Below are 25,645 nucleotides of genomic sequence, written 5' to 3'. Positions count from 1 at the left end.
ATAATAGACTAGATTCTAGACAGAAATTTGAGCGCATCTCGATCTCGGAGCACGTTGAAAGTTTCAAGCTTCAAATTACTGCAATATGTGTACACACGCGTGTATTAAAAAACTGAGTAAAGCATGTGGATGTGACTTTTAATTTGTGGAACATGCGAGACATATGTCACGGAGAGAATTGGTGTTTGAACGAAAATGGTAAAAAAATTATCGTATTTGATGCAAATTGATAAATCTTTAAATAATTTTATTGAAACAATTTTATTAATTAAAGCTTATAAAAATTGTATGTGTACTTATACACACCGATACATTTAAACTCTAAGAGATGCTATCAAATTGTGGCTACGAGCATCATTTATACAGTTTTGCCGATTAAGTGCAAAATAGGATGGTCCTGTATACGATATCACTGAGCTGCCCAGACATTCCTCTCCAGAGTATAAAACGGCGTACTGAAATTTATACATATGCACACATGTGTGCATATACTATATACATATGTGTGTGTAAAAATTAGTCGATATATAAAATCGGTCGCAAACTGACGCGTAGAATTAAACGATAACTAACAATAAGAACAAATGACAACGCATGTTGTTACAATTGTTGAAATAAAGCGTGATTAAATGAGTAAATAACCATTTTGTGACAACTTTAGTGTTATCGTGCGTAAAATGTCGAATGTTAACAGACATGTAAGTGTATGAGCACCGTTTCATTATTCGCTATAAATTACCTGCCCCTTTGTAATCGCTCGTAAAGGTGCGTCAAGACGAATAAATAAGCGACCGCTGGACATCTTGTACACTCTGCATGCGATCAACGGATTTCTATGTTGAAAGCGGAAGTCACAGGTCAACACGCCATTGTTCAATTCGCGCGGCTCCTCGTTGATCCAATGAATCTCCCGCGTTATCAGAAAGTCGGTGTATAACGCTGGGTGAGTTGTGCCACCTACCTACGTCGTAAGAAGAATACTATTAGCAAGTTTTAATTTATTTTCAATAAAATGTTATAATTCCGATTTTCTGTCACATACCACCATAATGGTATTAGACTCCTGATCCTTGCTAAACACGTAATAGGGCTTGAGACAGCCGGCAATTTTACACCCTTGCCCTATCGTCCGTTTGTGAATGCCATCATGTCTACCTATCGGCAGTCCACTATCCAAATCTATATAATCACCAGGTTTATCTTTTATATACTGCAACCGTTATAAAATAATTGTCATCGTCATCATCTTGTTTTATCTTGTCGGAAGCACGCGGCGTTAAATGGGGAGAAACGTATCTCTTTTACCTCTGAAATAAAATCTTGAAACTCACGTTTTCCCACGAAACAAATACCCATGCTTTCCTTCTTTCGTGCTATCTGGCGCAATCCTATTTGTACGGCCATCATCTTTACGTGACTTTTCAAGTAATTTCCAAGAGGAAACATGCAACGTCTCAAAGTTTGTTGCGGTACTTGGCTCAAGAAGAAAGTTTGATCCTTATTGCTATCCTGTGCCTGTAACAAGCACACGTCTACAGAATTATAATAGTCGCACGCTATCATTAAGTTGCATTAAGGAATATTTAATTAATTTCACTTGATATAGGATACTTGCTGGTGTTCGCTTCATAATTCTCTAGATAAGGTCCAAAGCTCGTTTTAGCGTAATGACCCGTTGCAATTGCATCCGCTTGAAATCTATTACGCGCGAGATGGAAGAATTTATCAAACTTGATGTTCTTGTTGCACAAAATATCTGGATTTGGAGTATAACCATTCTGATACTTTTCCACCAGATCACTGAAAAAAAAAATTAGAGATGAGTAAAAATGAGGCTGTCCTCGTTCGTGCGTGCCAAAATGTCCAAAATGTACCTAAAGACCTCGTTCCAATATTCTTTGACAAAGTCGACTTGTATCAAAGGGATTTTTAATTTGTCGCAGATCCATCGAGCATCGTCGTAATCTCTCTCGACCGCGCACCTTCCCGTTTCATCTCTAATGTCCCAGTTTTTCATAAATACTCCAGTGACGTTGAATCCTTAAAAAGAAAAAAAAGACATATATCTATTTCAAGGTCTATTCTGGAATTATATTAATCTACAATATATTAATGAAAGAGGTAAAGCTACATTATTAAGCTTATTCTTCATTCTTACCTTTGTTTTTAAGTAGAAGAGCCGCCACGGCACTGTCGACACCGCCAGACACTCCCACAACAACATTTCTGATCGTCTCCATAGTCCGTGGAACAATTCAATTCATCAAGTATATCGAATAGGTTTTTTTTCCGTAAACTCTCTTTATAGCGTATTAATAACCTAATGACCCTACATGAAAGAGATGACGTGATAAGAACATTATTATGGACTGCCAACTGCCACAGACGTACATACATACCATTGCACTGACTGCCACCTGCCACTAGTGTCACTGCTGACTGTACTACTGTGCAGTCGTGCACTGTGCACAGCACATGGTCACATTGGACACGTTGGTCACGTGGCAAAATCTTGGAATACAAAGGAAAATGAAAGAAGAGAGAGGAAAGGAAGATGAGGAACAAAATCCTCTCTCGTATATCTCTCTCGAGTTTATTCTCCAACTTTCGTGTCGAGCACTGAGCAGTGGGCACTGTGGGCAGTGTGGGCAGTCGAAGGTCGAAGTCAAGACTGTCGAGATCGTGACCAAGACCTCGCAACCCTATCCTCGGGCGACACGCTACTCTTTAAAGAAATTAGTCACGTCGAACAATGATCTCGGTCGCTTATCAAGATCAAGAGTGCTCAGGGGCACTTAGGACTCAGGAATCAGGACATTCAGGACTCACAAGAACTCGCGAGAGTTCTGAGACTGTTCTGATTGTGAGACGACTTGACGAGTGATTCGAAGCTCGCGCCTGAGTCGTCATTGGTCGCCATGAGTCGCCGAGCAAAGTCCGTCGGCCAATCCACGCGTGGCTCTCTCAGATCAGCGACCAGTCAAGCTCATTGACAGATAAACGTCCAGCAATTACGACGCGCGGTGCATCGTGCATCTCGCGTGTCTGTGTCCGTGTGTCGCGTCGTAGCGTAAGCAACTGCGAGCTGCGAGCTGCGACGTGGACGTGGACGACGCGACGAAAGTGCGAAACCTGAGGAAAAGTGCCATGAGTGCCACGAGGCCTCGTGTGCCATGTATCGAAAATTGTAATGTCACCGACGCTCTCGCGAGCAACGCCGCGCGCCGCGCGATCCTGTTGCGGCAGCGGGCCATTTTGCCACATTTTGCGCAGTTGCCATGACCCAGATTACAATGGGGGGGTTTGCTCGTCTCTTGGAACAGCTGGGTGAGCCGTTGGCTCAATGGCTCAATTGCGGTCGCGGGTCGCGGGCAGGGAAGCTAGAAGCTACTCCGCGTATCGCGCACGCCTCTCCTCTCTCTGCGCCCTGCGCCACTCGGCGCAACTCGGAGCAACTCGGAGCAACGACGGCAACTCAGGGCCGGGCCGCGGGCGTGTTGCTTAGGTCTTTTCGATGGTCCTCTTGGCGCCCCCTTGACTCGCGCGAGACCGAGGAGCGATGCGAGATGCGATCAAAATTTAAAATTCCAATGTGAATATATCGAGAACACGCGTGCACGGGCCAAGTGCCCGTACGTTCGTAATTTTCATGCGTATATGTAAAAACGATGACCGTAACTGAATTTGCGAGATCGTTATTCCCAGCTGCTCTCCGATCGATTCCTCCGTTTTGAACGCGAAACTCTTCGCGAGAACAAAAGGGAAGACGAGAGACAGAAAGAAAGAGAAAGACCGGCCCGACCCCGTTGGCTCGAGTCTAGTCTCTTATTGCTTATTGCTTCGCTGGACGATATCGAGTTCGGCGATGACAAACGCGTATGTTATGTATGTACCTACTCGTACGCGCACGCACATTCGCAACTCCTGTCTGGAAAGCCGCGATCACGAGCTCGCGATACTCGCAACTCGGAATTGCTCGGAATAGCACGCTCGTTCCAATTTCAATTTTCATCAATTCCAATCCGCTCGCGCATCGTCGGACATCGTTGGCTCCGATCGACGGTGGATCGGCCCGTCTCTCAACGTTTCTGCCCGCTGCCGTTTCTGGCGACGCCGACGAGACACGAGACTACGAGACCCTCTGTGACCGTCTGTCCTGGTCCTGGACGAGGACGAGCGTGGACAAGCGTGAACGGGCGTCGCTCGTCGCGCCGCGACAGTCGCGGCGGTCGCGGGAGTCGCGGATGGCTGCGGATGGCCGATGGCGGCTGGCGGCGTCGCGAGTCGTGACTCGTGGGAGGCGGCGAGACGCTAGCCGGTAGCAGCAAGCAGCAGCAGCAGCGGCACCCGATGCACCCGAACCCGAGTGGTTGGTTGGTAACAGAAGAGACGCCGCTGGTCGCGCCAATACGCTCCTGCGCAGTGCGCAGTACCTTCCCCCACTCTCATCTCCCGTCCCGTCCCGTCCCGTCCCGTCCCGTCCCGTCTCGCTACTCCCGCCTCCCGCTACGCGACCAGTCGGTTCCTTGTTTGCCATCACAAAATCCAATAGTTTGCCTTGTACCATCGAAGGAGTGAGGGTGCGCGCTTCGGCGGCGGCTTCACGTACGCGTCTTATGGAAAAGTGCGGTGAATCCGACGAGTCCGATGTAACGCGCGCCTCTCGTTTACGCGAAAGATGTACATTATTCCGCGTTTGTTTACCCATACTACGAGATTTCGCCGTTGCTGAGAAATAATCTCGTTCGCTCGCTCGCTCGCTCGCTCGCTCGCGCGCGCGCGAGTATTCGTGGAAGAGCGAGAACATAGTGAATTCCTACGGGCAACCGGACCGACCGGCCCCTTAAGGCTTTGTCGATTTTTTGGTCGTGGAAAAAACGGCGAACTAAGGAAGAAAGAGAGGAAGAGGAAGGTGTGGAACGTACAGAAATTGCGAGAGAGGGGACAGGATCTAAGTATATGAGGAGAAATAGAGTGAGAAAGTAAGAAAGAGAGCGGGAAGAAGAAGAGAGAGAGAGAGAGAGAGCGCTCGCACGCGCGCGCGCGCGCGCACGGTGCCGTGTGTGCGCGCGGATGCGTACTTGTGTGTGTGTGTGTGAACGGAGCGGGCGCGCGAACGCGAACGGAAGAGGAACAGAGAGAGGCGGAGACGATAAGAGAGAGAGAGGTGGAGAGAGAGAGAGAGAAAAGAACTCTGTAACGTAAGTGTAAGGAGTCGATTATAGGCGTTGAGAGGCACGACCGCGAGGGAAGAAGCTGGTGATACGAGGCAAAGGTGCCTCCTTCGACGGCGACGGTGGCACGGCGACACGGCGGCGGTGGCGGTGGCGGCGGCGGCGGCGGTGGCGGTGGCGGCGGTGGCGGTGGCGTCGGTGGCGCTTCGCGGAGGAAGTGACTGCACGCGGCGCGGACGTACGTTCCTACCTAGCTACCAACTCGAGTTCGCTCCGGGAATGCGTTATGTATTTACGTAGAATATTGCGTAACGCAGCACGGGCCGGCTAGAGTGTTTGAAAACGTGCGGCGTTTCGGAACTTCGCGGCATAGGCCAACGCTGAACGCAGTCCGGGAGAGTGTCGGGTGCCGAGAGTGTTGACTGTGCCGGCGCAAGTTTCGCGCGTGCATACGCAGCAGGAATCCAACCCGGCCATCGACGCGATCGAAAGTTTCGGGGGAGCCAGGAGGCCGGAGGAGAGTCGGCGACGCCAGTGTACGACTCACGGCACGACAACCAAGGGACATATCTCGACCGCGACGTCACCGTCCCCGCTCGAGACTCGTGTCCCTCGTCGTGCTTCTACGACGACGAAACCTACGTGGGAGATAGGGACGCGAAACGTGTTTTCTCAGATGGAAATTGGTATGGAGAAAGAGAATGTGAGGGGGAGAGTGAGAGAGAGAGAGAGAGAGAGAAAGTGTGTGTGTGTATGTGTGTGTGTGTAAGTGTGTGTGTGTAAGAGAGAGAGAGAGAGGGAGACGACAGACGCCAGTCCGTCCGTCCGTCCGCTTGCGACCGCAACGTCCGGGACATTTATCTGCGTGTTCCTCATCTTCGTCGCGTGTTCGATGCGATTTTTTCCACGTACGCCGCGTACGCGCGGCACCGCGTCGGGAACTCCGCAACGGAGCTCGATCGGGCCTCTCCCTCCCCCCCCCCTCTCTCTCTCTCTCGTAGCTAGCACGAGTTTACAATTTATTTTTGTAACGCGCCTGTGTCTCGAGGCTCGCGCGTTGGAAACGCGATGATAAACTTGCTCCCCTGTTTCATTGCAAAATATTGCCGTTTACGTCTCGCCGAATCTCCCCACCGCCACGATAGAAATGCACTTTTACGTGTGTTCGCCCGATTAGCTCCAAGCGACTATGAAATTGTCCAACAAAATCGAGGAGTAGAGTTTCTTTCGGTCCTAGGGACGTCTAACCTGACTTGATGCACTTTTCACACGTTGCATTTTTCTATACCTTTCGAAATTCATGTATGTATGTATGTATATCGTCTTTTAATCGCGTATAGGATTTAATCACTTGAAAATATATAAGCTACCAAAGATATTTGAATAGGCTTTCACGTATAATTCAACCATTTTTTCGATAATCTCCAATAAAATGATTAAACGTTAATCACGAGACGTATGTACACGTATTTATGCATGTATATTTCAAGTATATACTGGTACTTAGAAGATTTCCAACATGTAATGTACTAACCTATATCTATTATATCTTACGTTTATATGAATATAAATGTACTTAAGATATTAGTGCTATCGACGTTCGAATATCCGAGCAGCTCAGAAATATCTCTTTGTGTCTCTGAGATTCACTTGTAATTCAAAAATAAGGGTGATTTGCCAGAGGTACAAATGTGAATCTAAACTAACCTTCTCTAAAAATAATTATCAGCTTTTAACGTTCCGAAATCCTAGTAAAATTGACAAGTTTCGATAAATAAGTGATATCTTTGGTTTTGTACATATTATTGTACGAAATGCAAGTGATATTCAGTGATGTGTCGAGATAGAATATACAAGTACATACGTGTGCGTGCGTGTGCATGTATGTGTGTGCGTGTGTGTGTGTGAGTGCGGTAGGCACATTGAAACGTAATGTCAATCATGTTCAATAGATTTATTTTGGATCTGTTTTTAAACAATATATTTATATTTTTGGTATTACCTTTTAATATTGCTATAATTTCTGTCAATTTACACGTTAGTTTATAACTTGCCATTTTTATATTTATACTTAAATGATGTAATTTTACAAGATGGAAAAACTGCTCTATCCGTGTTAGTCAAATTCTTGTTACGAATAAGTACGTGGCTAAATTTTTCTTGAAAATATAATGCTTTCGATAGTGATTTGTAAATTAAATAACAAAACGGAGAGAGACTAAATCTCTTCTGGAATTACTTTTATTTCAGCACCTCCAATGTAATTTGCGATGAAACGTGTTCGTGGACTGGACGACGTAACATCACCACCTGCAAAGCACTCGTCGGTGAGCGCGGGAAGTGGCTTAGGTGGTGGAGGAGGTAGTTTAGATTACCACGCCAGCAGTGGAATAGGGGTTGTTGTACCTGGTCAAGCAGTTCGGTCTGTTACTTCAAAAGAAATGCCGGCGAGTATACAGTTTGGTACTGCCCAAGCTCAACAACAATATACCGGAGCGATTGTTGTGCCAACCGCAACGCCATCTCCCATCAAGGTAAATTGCAAAGCATGATGATGATGATAATAATATCGTAATTTAGATATAATATCGTAATACGTTATAAATGTCGTATATGCAGCAGGCGAGTAGCTCTGCTGGAGGACTCGGTTCCACGTGTAGCAGTAGCGGCATAAGCACTGGCAGTGGTTTGCATAGTGGGATAGGTGGTGGCAATAGTCATACAATGGCTTCTCAACAACCTACATCAGGTTCGCAAAATCAAGTCCATACGCAGCAGCAATCGACAATAAGGCATAAGGTTTGCGCCAACTACTTTTTCTTCCCTTTTCATCACATACGCGCGCGCGCAAAAGTACAAACTAAACATGCCTATTTGTCGCTATAGGTACATTCTAGCAGTGTAACACCGCTAGCTTCCACTCCACCCGGCTCTAATCTAGGAGGAGGAAGTGGATCTCAACAGTTCCAGAGATTAAAAGTGGAAGATGCATTATCTTATCTGGATCAAGTAAAATATAAATTTAGCGATCAACCACAGGTGAGCAACAAAGAATTAAATAACAAGTATAAGATTATTTCCATTTTCCTGCCAATACTTCTAAAGAAAAACGTCACATAAAAACTTTACTGTGTGTTTTAACTGTTGAACACATTATTTGTTTCTAATAATTTTCCAAGGAAAAATCTTATTTAAAGAATTTTATTGGCATCACTGTTGTTTTTCTTAAGAAGGTGTATATATATATATATATATATATATATACACGCACTAAATTCGACACAACTAGCTATGTATACACAGCTAATTATGTCGAAACATCGGTAATATAAGTAAAAAAGAAACGCTCAGTATTTTTCATATTGTGTTAACATAAATCTTTTTATTCGTAGGTGTACAATGACTTCTTAGACATTATGAAAGAGTTCAAATCTCAAAGTATAGATACTCCAGGCGTTATAACTCGAGTGAGTCACCTCTTCAAAGGACATCCCGAACTCATCGTTGGTTTCAATACATTTCTCCCACCAGGCTACAAGATAGAGGTACAAGCAAACGAACAAGGTTATGCTTTCCAAGTATCAGTCAGTATGCCTAGTCCAACGGCAACGCATACCGCCACGTTATCGCAGCATCATTGTACGGTGAACGTTGGTTCACCTCCTGTAGCTAGTCCGCCCACGCAGCCTGCAAAGGCACCTCCCGTTTTACAAATAATGCAAGGGTAAGCATTTCGCTCAAATCTACATAATATCTATATATATCACTACAAATTGTTATGAGAAACACCTGTAGCCACATTCGTTTGTTCTTAGGTCGGGTAATATACACCATACTTTGGCAAACAGTATTACAACTAACAGCTTAACTGTTCACGCGCCATCACCGCCGCCAGTATCAGTGTATAATAATTCACATGTGAGCACTGCACAGGCGCAAGCTGTCAGTCAAGCTTTAAGTCAAGCGGATGGTGTGTCGACTGGTGGGCAGACGCAGCAAAGCCAACCGGTTGAATTTAACCATGCGATAAACTATGTTAATAAAATTAAGGTAGGATTACTAGCAAGAAGAAAAAATTCTCGAAAAAAAAATACGCGCGCGGGCGCGCGTCTCGAGAACAATGGGAAACAATGAAGACGATGAAAAGCGTGTATAAAAGGCATAAAATTTGTTATTTTCAGAATCGGTTCCAAGGTCAACCAGACAAATACAAACGTTTTCTGGAAATATTGCATACGTATCAGAAAGAACAGCGAAATTTAAAGGAATCTGGCCATATGGGAGGTACAAGTTCCGGTGCGACAGGTGGTACAAAACACTTGACAGAAGCGGAAGTTTATAGCCAAGTTGCTAAATTGTTCGAAAATCAAGAGGATTTACTTGCTGAGTTTGGACAATTTTTGCCGGATGCCACTAATCAGCAAAGTTCGTTGGTGAGTCGGTGTTTATTTACAGCAGAACGAAACAACGACAGTTTCGACAAAATAGAATTTCAGATGAAGAATTGCGATGTAAGAAATTGTCCCAAAATAATACTGACCTTATGTACGGATTTTGAACGAATATGTTAACAGATGTGCATAGGAACATATAGTTTGTGGTTATTGTTTCTTGTTTTTCTAAAATTTTGGTAATAAGGACCACGTATACATGGGCAAGGAGGGGAGAAACGCAAATGGGAAGACGATGTTTATAAAATGCATCCTTTTATAGATTGTAAACTGTTGTAATATGGCTTATCGTTTTAAACTCACATCCATGATTTCATGTGCCAGGTTGTTCTCTTGATCCGTATTTACACACAAGACAAAAGAAGAGAATATCGCTACAACTTTCCTTTTTATTTTCGATAACACTTTTTTCTGTCGCTGAGAAAGCTGTTTCCTAATTGGGTGAAGTAGTCAGTTTTGATTCCTATTAGTCTGCCATGTTTCAGACTAATAAGACGGCATCGGTTAACGATCACGCGGCGATTGTCAAGAAACCAATTGGACCTAAAACACCCTACAACAATATTGGTACCATATCGAGAGATCTTCGAGAAGCTAGTAGTACGGCTGGACTGGAACGCGACAATCGAGATCATAGAGAACGAGAACGGGAGCGGGATAGATCGAACGTAAGAGATATCGTTAGCGGCCAGAAATCCGGATACAATCCTGGACAATTGAAGAGGAGCCCGTCATTCTCGACCTCGGCAACAGCGGGGTCAAATTCTCATATACAACATGGGCCACCTACGAAAAAGCACAAGGTGGCTTCGATGCGCGATATTACTATTGCGGAAGCTGGCAAATACGGTACCCTGAACGACTATGCTTTCTTTGATAAGGTGAGCATCAGGTATCACTTTGGTTGTAATTTCTACATTTTAGCCGTTAAGCGTTGAGCTGCTTTTCCTCAAGCAAGTTTCCTCAAATAAATGTGAGCGATGTTCGATCTCTTAGGTTCGAAAGGCACTCAGATCACAAGATGTTTACGAAAACTTCCTTCGATGCCTTGTACTTTTCAATCAAGAAATAGTATCCAAGTCGGAGCTCATTCAGCTGGTGACACCGTTTCTCGGCCGTTTTCCCGAGTTACTACATTGGTTCAAAGATTTTCTCGGTTACTTATCCGATTCATCCAGCACGACGGTGACGAACGCAGCAAACGCCATAGGCGTAGAGACTTTCCCAAACAGCATCGTGCGCAGCCACCAGGAACGGCCGCAAGGTGACTTGGCGATAGAAATTGATTATACAGCATGCAAGCGGCTGGGGGCGTCGTATTGCGCATTGCCAAAATCGTACATTCAACCAAAATGCAGTGGCAGAACGCAATTGTGTAAGGAGGTCCTTAATGATACTTGGGTGTCATTTCCAACTTGGTCAGAAGACAGCACATTTGTAACGTCAAGGTAATTGATCATCTTTATTTTACTCTTTGCATCCTGAAACATCCTGGAATGCTCATTCAACAAATAATCGACATTGCCAATTACGAGATACGTTTATATTGGTTTGCCTAGGAAAACACAATATGAAGAATCTATATATCGGTGCGAGGATGAACGTTTTGAATTGGACGTCGTTATAGAAACTAATGCGTCGACGATCAGAGTGCTCGAGGGTGTTCATAAGAAAATGAACAGAATGACTCAGGAGGAGATACAGAAATACAAGCTCGACGAGTGCATGGGTGGTTGTTCCCCTACGATTCATCAACGAGCGATAAAAAGGATATATGGCGATAAAGCTCCCGATATCATAGAGGGTCTCAAAAGAAATCCCGCGGTAGCCGTGCCCGTTGTGCTCCGCCGTTTAAAGGCCAAGGAGGATGAATGGCGGGAAGCGCAAAAGGGATTTAATAAAATCTGGAGGGAGCAAAACGAAAAGTACTACTTGAAATCGTTGGATCATCAGGGAATTAATTTTAAACAGAATGATGTAAAAGCGTTGAGATCTAAGAGTCTGTTCAATGAAATTGAAACATTGTACGACGAGGTTGGTATATATGGTATTTTAATTTTATTCATACTTCTCGTCTCGCGCACGTTCCTTCTTTTCTTTTTCCTCCTCCTGTTTCGCAATCATTTCACGCATTACATGCCGATGCATTATATATACAGAGGCACGAACAGGGTGACGATGGTAATGGCGATGGTCAGGGAAACAGCGGTCCACATCTCGTTCTACCGTACAAAGACAAGTCTGTATTAGACGATGCTGCTAACCTCTTGATCCATCACGTCAAACGACAAACCGCTGTCCATAAAGAAGACAAACAACGGATAAAACTGTTATTGAAACATTTTATACCTGATCTTTTTTTCCATACCCGTCAAGAACTCAGCGATGACGAAAGGGACGAAGATGGTAAATTTTTCTTTTTTTTTTTACTAATAAATTAATTATCTATTATCATAAAGTCAAATATATCTTGTGATACATATATATATATATATATATATATATATATATATATATATATCTTGCTCTGTTCTTGTTCCGCTACAGATGAGAAGGAAGATGTGAATGTGGCAACGTGTAATAATTCTCAATCCGCGACGACTACTTCATCGTTAAGTGGTTTGCAAGCTAATAGGAATAAGGCCTCTACGTCGCCAAACACATCTTCCGCCACCAGCAAAAGTGAACCCGACGTCAAAGTACCCATGCACGCTCTTTCGAGCGATCCCGAAGAAGCGTACACACTTTTTATGGGTAGTAATAATTGGTACCTCTTCCTGAGGTTACATCATATACTTTGTGAGAGATTAACGAAAATGTACGACAGAGCGGTCGTTCTCGCCGAAGAGGAGTCCAAGTATAAGCAGCAGCGCAAAGAAAGTACAGCGGTTGCTTTGAGATTAAAACCAAAAAGTAAGTAATACATTTGCCAATTGTAAAACCAAGCGCGACAGCCTTGGCAATTCAGGCAATTGGCCGTCACGCATCGCGTCATGTATTAAATCACACTCATTGTCGGTAATATTTGGGTATAGGTGAAATTGAAATTGAAGATTATTACCCTGCCTTTCTGGATATGATTAAAAATGTCCTCGACGGAAATATGGAAAGCACAGCATACGAAGACACATTACGAGAAATGTTCGGTATACATGCCTATATTGCCTTTACTCTCGATAAGGTCGTTAATTATGCTGTTAGGCAAGTGAGTAAATGTTTCTTTCACTTTCCTTTTGAATGATATCACAGGAAAAAGAACGGACACGCGAAATTACATGTGTATATTTCTGGCAGTTGCAGCACCTAGTCTCAGATACCGTTTGTCAACAATGCATGGACTTATTCCAAAGAGAGCAACGTCAACCTAAAGAAAATAATGGAGCCGGTGGGTTATGCGCCACGGCCTACGTGAGATTAAGCGCTGAATTGTCGTATCAACGCAAGGCGGAGAAACTAATGGCAGATGAAAACTGTTTCAAGATATATATAGTGAGTAACTTTTTGAAATATTCGATTGATCAGTTATTGCCGTAATAGCAATTACTGTTGACATTGACAAATTACATGACGCATACTTTTATCTTCTTCTGTACGGGATATACAGGGTATTTCTAAAATATTTGCCTAGACTTTACGAATTTTCTCCTTGAGAAAACTCGAACTAGATAAGATAGAAGATGTGAAGACGTTAAAATTTGACAAACATTTAAAGAGCACGTATATTATGACTAACGCAGTGAACTATTATACGTCGTAAATAAAACTATACTCCGTCCAACGAGAGATCACGGTTGGATCGGACGAAAACTCGTCCGTTTCGCGCAGATCTCCGCCAACAGAACATCTATTTACGTATACGGTACGCCACGCTCTAGGGACTTTACCCCCACTTTGCTCGCCTATGCGCAGAACCAACCATGATCTCTCGTTGGACGGAGTATGATTCGTTAGAATTGTCAATAATAACGTGCTTCATTGAATTTGCTTGTATATGATTAGATTCTAGTCGCAAACTCTGAAGCTTTATTTTTTATTTCAGTATAAAAAGGACTGTAAAATGACAATGGAGTTGTTAGATACAGAGGGCGACGAACCGGTGGATAACGGCTGTAGAGAGAGAGAAAGGGAAGGCGTTACAGTCTCTGAAAAATGGTCGACGTACATTGATATATATTCTGCACCAGCTGGTCAGACTAGCCCCAAAGATACTCCTGCCTTAACAGAGAATGAGCAGACGACCAATCATCCTGTGAGTAGCGACCAGGCAGCAAGGGGGGGAAGGGGCAGAAAACGCAAGAACACTGACATTAGCAAGAAGGTATAGGATCCAAATACCTTTTCATAATCATTGCCAACATTCAACTTAACGTTCATTCGCATAATTGACATCTGTGATTAAAACGTTGTACCTCGTCGTTTTTATTTGGCGTACAACACAATGAGTGCCCCAAAGAGCAAAGGTTTAATGGAACTTTCCTCTACCAAAAGTAGAGTTTACTTGTGAACAACTAAAATAAATTAGACGCTTTTGTGGGAAGGGAGTGAGATATCTTCGTGAAAAATTTCGTTAAAGTAGAAACGCGTCCGTGCGCGCATACACACGCACACGTACACACACGCACGCACGCATCGTACGCACAAAATACATACCAGTTTCTATGAAATCGTTTCTATTAATCTATGAGGCAGGACAATTATACAGATGCATATACTTTGCTGGATTATTTACGCTTTACGCATATCATTAAGATGCCCGTGTTAGTTGCGTATGTCATTAATGTCGGTCATCTTTCTATACATTCATCTGATGGTGCAACTAATTTTTTTTCCACATACGCATAATGGCAAAAAAGTGCCAGTTTGCTATCATACTTTTCTTTAATTCAACTTATTATATCTTATACTAATTGGGAATTTATAAGAGACTTATGAAACTTCCTTCAACTTTAATTATCTGTACATGGTATTACAAATTACATGAAATTTTCTGGCGCGTCATTACAGCGCAAATGCAAATGTGTTTAATCTCCTTTCTGCAAATGTAAATGTAAATGTTTTCCTTCAATTCAAATGCCTTAAATTATTTACGATACGCAAAGTATTGCAAATATTATTAATACTATTAACATATATTGTTTTTCCTTTTATATATAATGTTTTTTATTTTAAAAAATTTTATATTATAAACAAAAATAGAGATATAAATTTATTAAAGAAGCAAAAGAGAAAAAATCAAAGGACAGTTTCCTTCTTAATTAAATGTTATGAATATTAAATTATAGACAAGTTTTCTATCTTTAACTTTGCTATAGTTTTTCTTTATTTTTTGTTTTGCTTTTATTTTTATTTATAATTTATATCTTCTCCACATGTCACCGAGGGCGCTTGCACTAGTGCACTAGTGCACTGAGTGTGCACTAAGGCTTGTTCTTAATCAATTGTTATATTTACAGATCATTTTAAGGATGTATTACCTATACCATCCCAGCCAAAAGTACAGTAATCTGAGAAATCCAATTATATCGGTTGTATGCATACTTTAACGGCTTACTATTATTTAATATCATAACAAGGACATTAATGTTACTGATTTAAGTGATTTAAACCAGTTTTTATGATTATTAACAGCGTATTTGTAAATATTCTTAAGGATGTATGTCCGTTCAGTCAAAATAAAGGGATCAAGCTGAAATTTACAGAGATTGTGCACTTATATGTCCTAAAAACCTGTGTTAAATTTCAGATCGATTGTCTAACTCGTTTAAAAGATATTAATTTTTTAATTTTGTTTTTTAGTTAATTTAAGTTTAAAAAATTAATATCTTTTAAACGAGTCAGACAATCGATCTGAAATTTAACACAGGTTTTTAGGACATATAAGTGCACAATCTCTGTAAATTTCAGCTTGATCCCTTTATTTTGACTGAACGGACATACATCCTTAAGAATATTTACAAATACGCTGTTAATAATCATAAAAACTGGTTAAAATCACTTAAATCAGTAACATTAATGTCCTTGTTATGATATTAAATAATAGTAAGCCGTTAAAGTATGCATACAACCGATATAATTGGATTTCTCAGATTACTGTACTTTTGGCTGGGATGGTATAGGTAATACATCCTTAAATACTTCTTAGTCTATAAAATGATTTGTACAGCATCCGTATAGATATTACAGATTGTTGAGATTGTTTTATTGGCTAAAAAGTTTTTAAATGTGTATTTAAGCGACTTTAAATATAAGAATAGATTATAAACAAGCCTTAGTGCGCACTCAGTGTGCACTAGTGCAAGCGCCCAAATTCGCTATTATATAAATACATAAATTACTAATATATATATAATTTTAATGTATAATTGCATTATATCTATTACTTTCATTACATATTTAATATGAATACTGTCGTATTCTATATTTGTAATATTTAAATAGAGAGGAGAAAAAGTTTAGTCTAAATCGCAACAATTCTTTAATTTTTGTTTATTATCATGTTAAAAAATAAACTTTTCTTTACTTTATGTCAAAAAATATGTCAATATAAATTTCACATCGACTGGTTAGAATAAATATAGGAAATTTCATGTGTGTATACTATATGGTACAGTTGATTTATTCTGCTCATTATTTATGTTTAAATATTTATTTATTGACGAGTGTTGTAAAGAACCAATATAGTTGTGAGGTAACATGATGATGATGATGATGATGATGATGATGATGATGATGATGATGATGACCAATTGTTGTAAAATAATGATGAAAATTGTATAAAACAGAGGAAAAAAAAGAACTGGCATGAATTTTACAAAGTCATCCTAACAGTGCCATAATGAATGTAAACTAATAATTAAATGAACAATTTAGATGCCTTTTTTTGGATTGAATGTGTACCTTCCTCTAATTAGTAATTTCCTAAGAAATAAGAAATATATATTTAGAATATTTGTAATGTATGTATATATATAATTGATTACTTTAAAACTAATTAAATATTAAATTACTAAGTACTTTATGTATAAATGATAATGAGATATTCCATCTTTGTTTCTCTGCGTATATACGTGTGTGTGCACGCGTATATACACACATGTGTTACATATATCAAGTATCTTTTATATTTTGTGAAAAGTTAAAAACTAAACCTACAACAAACACACATATTAGATCATTATTATCAAGAATACCTTGGGATGGAACAGTTTGCATTTTAAATATAAAGTACGAATGAAGATTTTAGTAAAAATAATATCAATTTATTGTGAAAAGTCATTCTTCTGTCAGTAATATATTTCGTGCGATTAAACTTGACAGGAAAATAAGATTTACTTCAAGTGCACAATTCTTTCAAATTATTACGATGGATAATTATCATAAAATTATTTTAGATAAAACGGTAATGGCTCGCATTACAGTTACGTTTCTTTAATAAGGAAAGAGATTTCGAATTATTTAATAAAAGTATGAGTTCAAATTAACACGGTATCTCATCGGAAAAGACTGATTACAAAAGTGTGTAACGATTTAAATCGTAAAAAAGTAAATCGAAAACAAATTTATTGAACTAACAAAAATATTTTTATTAGTCTTAATCAATATTTTAGTGTATTACAAAATAAATATAATGTATATTTCATGCTCGTATATATAATTTGTATAAGTTTTCTATTATGATTTACTTGGAATGTGCATAACTTTTTATTAAGCAGCGATGCATATTGTTACGCGTATCGGTAAACGTTGGAAATTTTTTTTCGTTAAATTCCCGTTATTTTTATTCAATACGCGCATCCTGTTTAAAATCAAAGCTATCTATGTACTGTACATATAAAATCAAAGAAGCTTATTTTCTCTGAGGCATATAACAATTTATATATAAGATATGTACATATTATCTGAAAGAAAGGCATCTATCTATTTAATAAGTGAGAATAATCTGTCGTACATACAAGTAAAATACTAATTTATATAATAACACTTTTGACGTTAGTCAATTTTTAAAATTTTTGTTATTTTCTTCATATGGTATTATACCTACTAGACAAAGATATATATATATATTAGTTTTATTGTAAAAAGATATATATAAAATTAGATTTTTTCTTATTTTTTAAGAACTGTAAATATTTAACACAAATTTGTATATACATTTTGATACGTATTCAACTTTCAATAGCTAATAGTAAAATAGTTAATGGTTAAGTTTCATACTTGACTAATTCTTGCTATTGTATTCAGAACTGTAGTAGTGAAGCCTTTGGAAAGAAGATATGGATACACACACACACACACACACACCGTTCATTGATTATCTCAATACATTATTTCCACGCCATTGTTAAACATTATAACAGTTGACGCGGTTACACGTTTTTTTATCGTTTTATTAGCTTTTCGAGAACAAATGTTCTGATTTTTAAAGAAATAGCGAAAGCTGGGCGGTTAGATTATTGCATGGGAAGAAATGACGAGCAATGTACAATACTAATAAAATTCCTATGTGATATATCTTGCACAAAAATATGGATATGTCGGAGAAACATCGAAACTTGTATGGCTTGTATACTTGTTTGGCTATTTGACCTGCTAATCCAAAACTGTTTTCTACATGAGAACTGATCTGATCTCGTAGCCACATCGCTGACGTGTAGTAGAAGAGTCCATGCGCATTTGCTCCATACGAGGGCACAGCGTGTCATGCTACATTTCAAGTACCTCAAAGTATGTTACAGGATCAGCTGTAGTAAGATGCACTATGCCTTTGTATGAATCAAGTATGCATTGGTTTTAGCTAACGAGTCAACGAGGTATGACAAGACTGTACTCTGTGGCGTGGAGCTGAGCGTGTTTTTAGCTTAACTGTTGCGTCCTTCATCAAACACATGTATATACGTAATATACTTTGCTACGTGTATATATATATATGTACATATATATATAAATGATATATAGTGATATATAGTAAAGCAGAGATACTACGAACTGTATTATTATGTGCTGTATATAGAAAGTCAGTTGTAATTTTGCATCAATTCTGTAATAATGTTTGATAAACGCGACAGTATGAAGTATTAATACCCGCAGTATTTGTCATTTTACCAAAGGTTTCACATTCTTAAATTTTTATTTTGACTTGTCCTGAATTCGGAATAATTTTCAGTCACTCGTGCTTCTTTAATACCGATTTCTAGAAACTTGCGCATTTTATATTAATTCGATTTAATTTTATTTTTAATTACTTTTATTCCATATTATTTTTTTCTTAAAATTCCTCTTTTTTTCTTTCTACGATATGAAGCTATATCGGCAATAGCGGCAGCGTGAACTCTAAACATTTTTTTTCCAATGATCTTTATACATATTTTACAAGCATACGTTTTCTAACAAGGCATACATCGCACAGTTTCGATAGCAGTAATCTCAAATATTCTTTTTATAAATTAATAGATTTTGACATTTAACATATTTAATCACAGAGTCAAAAAGAGTTTACGTGCATTTTGACACTCGTAACACACACACACACACACACACAGAGAGAGAGAGAGAGACGTGCGCGTGCGTGTGTGTACTATCATTAAGATTATTATACTTTACATGTGTATGAACATGATTATTGAGCCGTATCTTTATTTCCTAAAGTGGATTGAAAACTCATGCTTTTGCGCATGCGCGCGCACGCGCACGCACACGATCAGTCTATTCTCTCTCTCTCTCTCTCGTGCGCGCGCGCGCACACACACACACACACAGGCACACACATCGTATCCAATCTCTTTAAATGATACCCATCCGTTTACAAATATTATTGATTAATCAAAATTTATCGTTCCAAATTTCAAATCATGAGCCAATCAGTCATTTATTTAGATTTAGCGTAAACTCTCATATAAAGATAAAAAATCAGACAGTCGTATTTCGATAGGAAATATTTTTTATTTGTAGAACATACAAAAGAGTAATTAACGAATTAAGGTGAAATACAGATTGTACAATTTATCAGTATCGACTGTCATCTGATGTTTTTATCAATGTAACGAACAATGTTACAGAAATACACTTGTGTTGTCGCAGTGCAATATGATAAATCTGGCGCGTGAGATAATATGTATAATAACGAAATTCTCTAGCGACTCTCCTCCGTCGCTCCGTCCGATAAAGCTCTTACTTGGAATATTCTCGGCATTCTCGCATCATTTTCTGTCCTTTACACTCATTCTCGTCGCACTCATTCTCGTCATATCAGTGAAAAGCAACGATCGCTTTCTCGAGAAAGTCTTCGAGCGCGTTACTTCGAGATACCAATTATCCCCGATACATATATACTTACATACTTGTCTCAAAGATTCGTATCAATCGATTCGACTAGGAAGCAAACGAGTAAAATTCGCAGCTGTCTTTTGATTTTTAATTTTTGGCGATAATAAGCTTGACGGGCAACATCGTATACGTATGTACTTACATACGAAGAAAAAAAAAGGAACGATGCGAACGCACCGCGATGAATCTGGACGATTGTGAACGATCGTGAAGCTTACCAAGGCTGCGTTCCGATATTCGCTGCCAGTACTGAAAATCTATAGTATACGTTACGTGAACTGTATAGATTTTCAGTACTTGCAGTTTGCAGTGAATATCGGAACGCAGCCCAAGTTACCACCTCTCCCCCCCCCTTCCTCCCTCTCTCCCTCCTCCCTCATGCACATGTCGCATATACGTATCTGGTTTTTTTTTCTCATTTTATTCACAGCGTTCATCGATCGATAACGCATTCCGTTAACATTCGTTCAATTCTGTGTAGAAACTATAAAAAGAACACACCAATTTTCATTGTCGGTACTGATTGCAAAAAGCATCTCTCATCCGCGCGAATAAACCGCTCGCCGTACAAAATGGCGATCGCCCGAGCCTAACGTGAGAATAACGGAGAACGGAGAACGCGGAGAGCGGCGAAAGGCGACTCGTGGCGGTACCGCGGTACTGTGCCGTTCTTTGCGGCAATCGCGTCCAGCAACCTGCTAGGCTGCTGCTGCGCCGATGTACACCACTTGCCTCAATGGCGTATGCGCAGCAATTTTCTCTCACCTACACCTAACACCCCACTAGTTGCCTGTATTCGTGCACCCGCAGCCCGCTTACAATTAGTGCGCGCGCACTTGACTAGTCCCCGTGACATGCACGCGATCAATATATTAATATATTTATTATCGATACCCATTTCTCTCCGAGACTATAAACTAAACGTTGGCCTATGATGTGAACGGATAAACGACAAGGACGGAAACGTTGCGGCTACTTAAGTTGTATTGTGTGTACATAAAAGAATAGATAATAACATTGTATAGAAGAGAGATATTGAAATACACGTACGATTTTAAATATTATCGTCTGACATCATTTTTTTATACCACTAAAATTTCTTATTTCTTAAAAATATTTCGTTCTTTATACCAACTTCACCTGTCTGGTATAAACTTTATCTCTAAAACATGTAAAAATGCAATAGTTGGAAAATTCCCAAGTAATCTCTTTACCAAGATTTTGTCTTTTACTTATTCTCGTCTCATTATAAATTAAGCTAATAGTTTACTTGGCCTATTTCTTGGCTTCTATTATCTCTTCTCTCGAGCTCGTACTCCGTCATATAATATGTGCCGATTATTGTTGGGAATAATATATATCTCTTTTCTACCATATTCACACAGCTCCAGTAATATCACTACTAACGAAAGATACGAAATTTTTCTATGAGAATTATGTTGGTCCTTTTATATTTTCCCATTTCGACAAAGTCGCCACATAAGTCGCCGGACTTGTTTCGTTTTTAATTTATAAAGCTACCAATTAGGGCTGCTAGTTTGAAAACGTTTTCTATAAATTTTATATATTTTACCTACACGTGTCCATCTCTTTTTCCCTTCCCGTTACTCTTTATCTTTCTCCTCTCCCTTTTTCACCTTCCCCCTGCCCCTCCCGACCCTGCCTTTCTCCAACACTCGTCGCTTATTCACTCACTTGTGGATAACGACATAAGCATATACTATAATGTATATAATTACTTTGTTTATAAAAATACATCACTAATAAGTAAACTAAGGATCAAGTTGTCAGATCGTCACTGAACATGATTTATTCAATGAATTAATGAAAATTTTTATGTTACATGATAGAATTAATATTTAAAAACTATAGAGTCTCTTAATTGATTTTCTATAAAGTGATACAAGATGCAAGTGATACCTCGCCGCATAGAAATACGGAAATATAACGAAACAGTAATAAAAATTCTTCAGATTACACATGTATGATATTTATTTCTCTTACTTTTTCTTATCTTTTCGCGTAGCCATATTTTGGAATTGCATTTGTTGAATAATTGGGCCGAGCGTGTTATTCGACATGCCTTTTAGCTTTACTAATCTTTCACGTGTATTTATGTACATATAGCCGTAACGGTAGAAAACTCTAAAAAATTATAGCATAATTTATTGATTTACTTCTTGATTAAACGCTATATTCGCATTCCTTCCGTTTAGCGTAAATCTACTTTTAATTTAGAGCTCTTAAAGATTTATTCTTATTGAATCTTGAACTTGATGTTTTTAAGAAATATTTGCCGCCTTATTCGCTCCTTTGATTCTGACTGTAAGTAAAGTGTATCGAAATGTGGGGAAGGCGACATTTTTCGGTGCACGCACATGCACATGCACATATATAGACACACAAAGTTTTTCCGTCTTGTTATCGTTATAAGTTATATAAGTTTTCGCGCATTCATCGATTGTAGCATCAGTTTATTCGCGGACTGTAGATTATTGCGCGTGTCGTGGATATGGGATTTTAACTTTATTACGGTTCTCTACAACTCATTTCAAAATAGCGTCCTTAAGTTCGCATTTTACTCTATATACATTTATATTCAATTGCCTGTAGCGCTTAAAATACTAACTTATAGAAATAATGGTATTTCGCAATTGTTGTAGATTGACGGAAATACTTGGGGTTCCTCAGGCAGAGCCTCAGCAGGACGTAAACCCATTTTTCTCTATCGCAATATTAGATCTTATCGAAAGCATGCCGCGAGGTTGATGAGAGGGAAAACATCTTCGCTTAACGCTAATCATTCGGATAAAGTCGCAGAGTAAGTATATATATGTATATATATATATATATCCATCCGACGTACGCATGTATTTGTGTGCGTGCGTGTGTGTGTGTGTGTACATAAATTTGCCAATTTCGAGTAACAATGTTGTAAATTTGTTGCAGGTCAAGTGACACTCCAGACATGATCAATTCCGACGAAACACAATGTAGATTTAATCCCAACAGTTATACTATGCTCTTCATTGTCCATAAGGACAGATTTCTTTACAAACAAAACTCCATGAATCGTGCTAGACGGGTACGTCAATTTTTACAATTATCTGAATGCTTCCGCGCATCTTCACAAACATATTTTTATACCGCTCTTATATAAATGGTTTCTCTCTCCCTCTCCCTCCCCACCCCCTCCCCCTCCCCTCCCCCTCTCCCTCTCCCTCCCCACCCCTTCTGATATGATATTTTTCCCACGTCTTATTCCTATATCTTGATATGGCTCGATTTTAGTAAAAGTAAAAGAAAAAGAAGAAGGATGTGGAATATATATTTTGATTTTGCAGTGTCATCCGGCCGTAACGAAGCGTAAGGATTCCAAGTTTCATCATTGGCATGCATCGTGGTTGTCTAAGAACGGCACAGATATTCAACATCGATTGTGCCAAGACTGGTTAATGGGACGATATGAGAACTTGATTCCCCACAGGACACGAGTGATAACGGACAACGATCAGACACGTTCCCCCTATCGGCAATACAATCGTTTCCGAGTAGAACGTCTGCAATCTGATCTATTGACAGAGACGTGCGTCTAATCCGATTCGATGGAATTTCTTGCCGTCATTTAAAATGTCCCAATATCGCTACGCTCGCTACAATTACTCTTGTATCAGCGAAAGTTTTTCCTTGCCAGTTCAGACTCGGTTGAGACTCGAAGCAGAACTTGTTGAAATACGAGTTTAGTTTAGAACAAAGTAATGAATATTGTTTTTATTACTTGGTCTTTGATATTCGAGAACGATTTGAACCGAGTCAAATTCGATTCCAAGAACATGGAAGAAAATAAATGGTTAATAGCCGTCCACATGTGTTATATACATATACCATATCGTATTATACATTTTCGCACAGAATTTTATTCTTGGCTGTATAGAGGTACGCGGGCTGTACTAGTACACACAACGATGTATAATAACGTATAATAATTACGAGTGATTTCATATTCCACTAAATTTACCGTACTGTCAATTCATTTTTGCCAACATGTCCCACTATTCTTATCGCGTTCTACATTCTCATTAAATTGTAACATTCAATCGATATGTCGCGTTTATTTTACAATATCAATACTAATGTATTACGCGACCGAAATTTAATACATTTTGCATCTGTATATTTGAATATGGCTTGCATCTTGCGGTGTTACTTTCGATATCTTAGCGAGTATGTATATGTACATATACTTTAGATACAGATACTCGTTTCATTCGAGACCTAATCAAGAATGTCAACTGTGTGACAAATTATTTACAAGAGAATAAAAAATAATTTTAGTTGACATTTCCGACCTTGTGTCTTTGATGAGATACGTATACACGTTTGCATCTATATCTATATAAATATTTGTAATTAGACACACACACACATGCACACACATATGTGCATCATATATACTTGTATAAAGAAAGAAAACTTAAGAATTTGCACTCTATCTGCCTTCCAGGCTCTATAACGTGGAACGATTGAAGATGTAAAAATGATAATGTTCCTTACGAACATGGACGGTACGATAGAGCCGAGCGTGTTGGAATTTAATGCGGCATGGGAAATTAACCGAAAAGTCATTGATCCACATCCGCGCGCACAGACGCACGAACGCATGCATACACACATACACACACACACACACACACACCCCATGTACGATCGTATGACATGTCTGATTGTTATGTCTATTTTGTAGCATATAATATCAATGTAAAAAAAGCGCGATTTCTCAATAGCATATATTGTATATTTTACAGTGTATTCTTAAATCTTGTATAAGATCTGCAAATAGCTGTGAGATGTAACAATCGTCAATGAAATGGTGCGTTACTGTAAAAAGGTAAACATTAATGAACTTGTGTGCTCGTAATCGTCACAGTTTTTTTCTTCCTAAACTAAAACAAGATTCGAGAAAAGTTCATATTTAGAAACGGAATTGATCACGCCCATTGTACGATAAATGCTGCGATAAACGATTAATAATGATAATTAATAACGAATGCAATATCTGTCTCGTTTGTTTGTCATGTTTTTGTCAACTCTCAGAACACTGCACGGTAACTACTATATGTTATGCCGTCGATAGAAAAACTTGGAGGATAAGATAGCCAAAAACGAATATAAGCTAAATATTTAATTATAACATAATATAATGTATAGTCATAATATGTATTATACATACCGTAATTTTGGTAATCTGATACTGTGGTTGTATATTTATTGAAGCATTTCCTCATAAGCAAGTCAATAGAGAGAAAAAGAAAAAAGAGAGATGGGTGGGCAAATAAGGGGAAAGGAGGAAATAAAGACAGAAAATGTTTGAAAATGGAGAAACAGGAAAGTGGATAAAATAAATGGTGAAATGTTGAATTGAAATTAACAAATTGACAATTTATTTGAAGATGATTTATATTATTTATAATATGATGGTCTTGATCAATTTCAATCATTTTATTTGCTTTAAATTAAAATGTAGACATTAGAATCCCATGGATGCCATAGCGCACCCACTTATTCCGTATTCCGAGTAAATTGTCAACTAAAACTATTTTAAACCAAACGTATCGCCGTTTATTTTTTCTTTCTACATTATTTCTCTATCCGGTCAATTAATTTTTCAACACCAAATGAAAGAGAGAAAGAGGGGGA

The 25,645-nt window shown here is 39.2% G+C and overlaps 2 protein-coding genes across 8 annotated transcripts; one reads left to right on the top strand and one right to left on the bottom strand.

Annotated features, from left to right (window-relative positions):
- Window positions 1–230: 230 nt before the first annotated feature.
- On the bottom strand, window positions 231–4,295 carry LOC139769759 (mitochondrial tRNA-specific 2-thiouridylase 1). 3 transcript variants are annotated; one of them, XM_071701093.1, is made up of 9 exons: window positions 3,898–4,295; window positions 2,400–3,132; window positions 2,159–2,329; window positions 1,875–2,040; window positions 1,616–1,800; window positions 1,306–1,532; window positions 1,043–1,210; window positions 740–961; window positions 231–491 (listed from the first exon to the last, which is right to left on the bottom strand). In XM_071701093.1, exons 3-9 carry the CDS (start codon window positions 2,238–2,240, stop codon window positions 315–317), a joined length of 1,227 nt encoding a protein of 408 aa, XP_071557194.1. In that variant the 5' UTR covers window positions 2,241–2,329; window positions 2,400–3,132; window positions 3,898–4,295; the 3' UTR covers window positions 231–314. The 3 variants fall into 3 exon arrangements, with proteins under 3 accessions (XP_071557194.1, XP_071557196.1, XP_071557195.1); XM_071701095.1 differs by having other exon boundaries at window positions 1,043–1,179; window positions 1,332–1,532; window positions 2,400–4,295; XM_071701094.1 differs by having other exon boundaries at window positions 231–455; window positions 2,400–4,293.
- A 241-nt stretch (window positions 4,296–4,536) lies between these two features.
- Sin3a (SIN3 transcription regulator family member A) lies at window positions 4,537–25,197 on the top strand. 5 transcript variants are annotated; one of them, XM_071701075.1, is made up of 18 exons: window positions 4,540–4,982; window positions 7,425–7,708; window positions 7,794–7,973; window positions 8,061–8,213; window positions 8,567–8,898; window positions 8,990–9,224; window positions 9,356–9,607; window positions 10,096–10,506; window positions 10,622–11,073; window positions 11,185–11,659; window positions 11,785–12,031; window positions 12,173–12,538; window positions 12,661–12,830; window positions 12,920–13,114; window positions 13,665–13,943; window positions 22,612–22,769; window positions 22,898–23,033; window positions 23,293–25,197. In XM_071701075.1, the coding sequence occupies exons 2-18, from the start codon at window positions 7,445–7,447 to the stop codon at window positions 23,542–23,544; spliced, it is 4,557 nt and encodes a 1,518-aa protein (XP_071557176.1). In that variant the 5' UTR covers window positions 4,540–4,982; window positions 7,425–7,444; the 3' UTR covers window positions 23,545–25,197. The 5 variants fall into 5 exon arrangements, with proteins under 5 accessions (XP_071557179.1, XP_071557176.1, XP_071557178.1 ...); XM_071701077.1 differs by having other exon boundaries at window positions 4,540–5,860; window positions 13,665–13,874; XM_071701074.1 differs by having other exon boundaries at window positions 4,540–5,860.
- Window positions 25,198–25,645: the final 448 nt, after the last annotated feature.

The sequence above is a fragment of the Temnothorax nylanderi genome, unplaced genomic scaffold (genome assembly GCF_030848795.1).
Source record: "Temnothorax nylanderi isolate EJ_2023f unplaced genomic scaffold, tnyl_v1.0 TNYL_tig0024_pilon, whole genome shotgun sequence".
NCBI classification, from domain to species: domain Eukaryota; kingdom Metazoa; phylum Arthropoda; class Insecta; order Hymenoptera; family Formicidae; genus Temnothorax; species Temnothorax nylanderi.
The sequence above is the reverse complement of the archived record's forward strand: the minus strand, read 5'-3'. Positions and strand labels throughout refer to the sequence as shown.

Excerpts from the sequence above, each read along its gene's own strand:
- Sin3a (XM_071701075.1), top strand. The coding sequence starts at position 7,445 with ATGAAACGTGTTCGTGGACTGGACGACGTAACATCACCACCTGCAAAG. Across the intron at positions 11,660-11,784 it reads TTGAAACATTGTACGACGAG|AGGCACGAACAGGGTGACGA; the intron begins GTTGGTATATAT and ends TTATATATACAG. Across the intron at positions 13,115-13,664 it reads ACTGTTTCAAGATATATATA|TATAAAAAGGACTGTAAAAT; the intron begins GTGAGTAACTTT and ends TTTTTATTTCAG.
- LOC139769759 (XM_071701093.1), bottom strand. The coding sequence starts at position 2,240 with ATGGAGACGATCAGAAATGTTGTTGTGGGAGTGTCTGGCGGTGTCGAC. Across the intron at positions 1,801-1,874 it reads TATTGGAACGAGGTCTTTAG|TGATCTGGTGGAAAAGTATC; the intron begins GTACATTTTGGA and ends TTTTTTTTTCAG. Across the intron at positions 962-1,042 it reads AGTCTAATACCATTATGGTG|GTAGGTGGCACAACTCACCC; the intron begins GTATGTGACAGA and ends CTTACGACGTAG.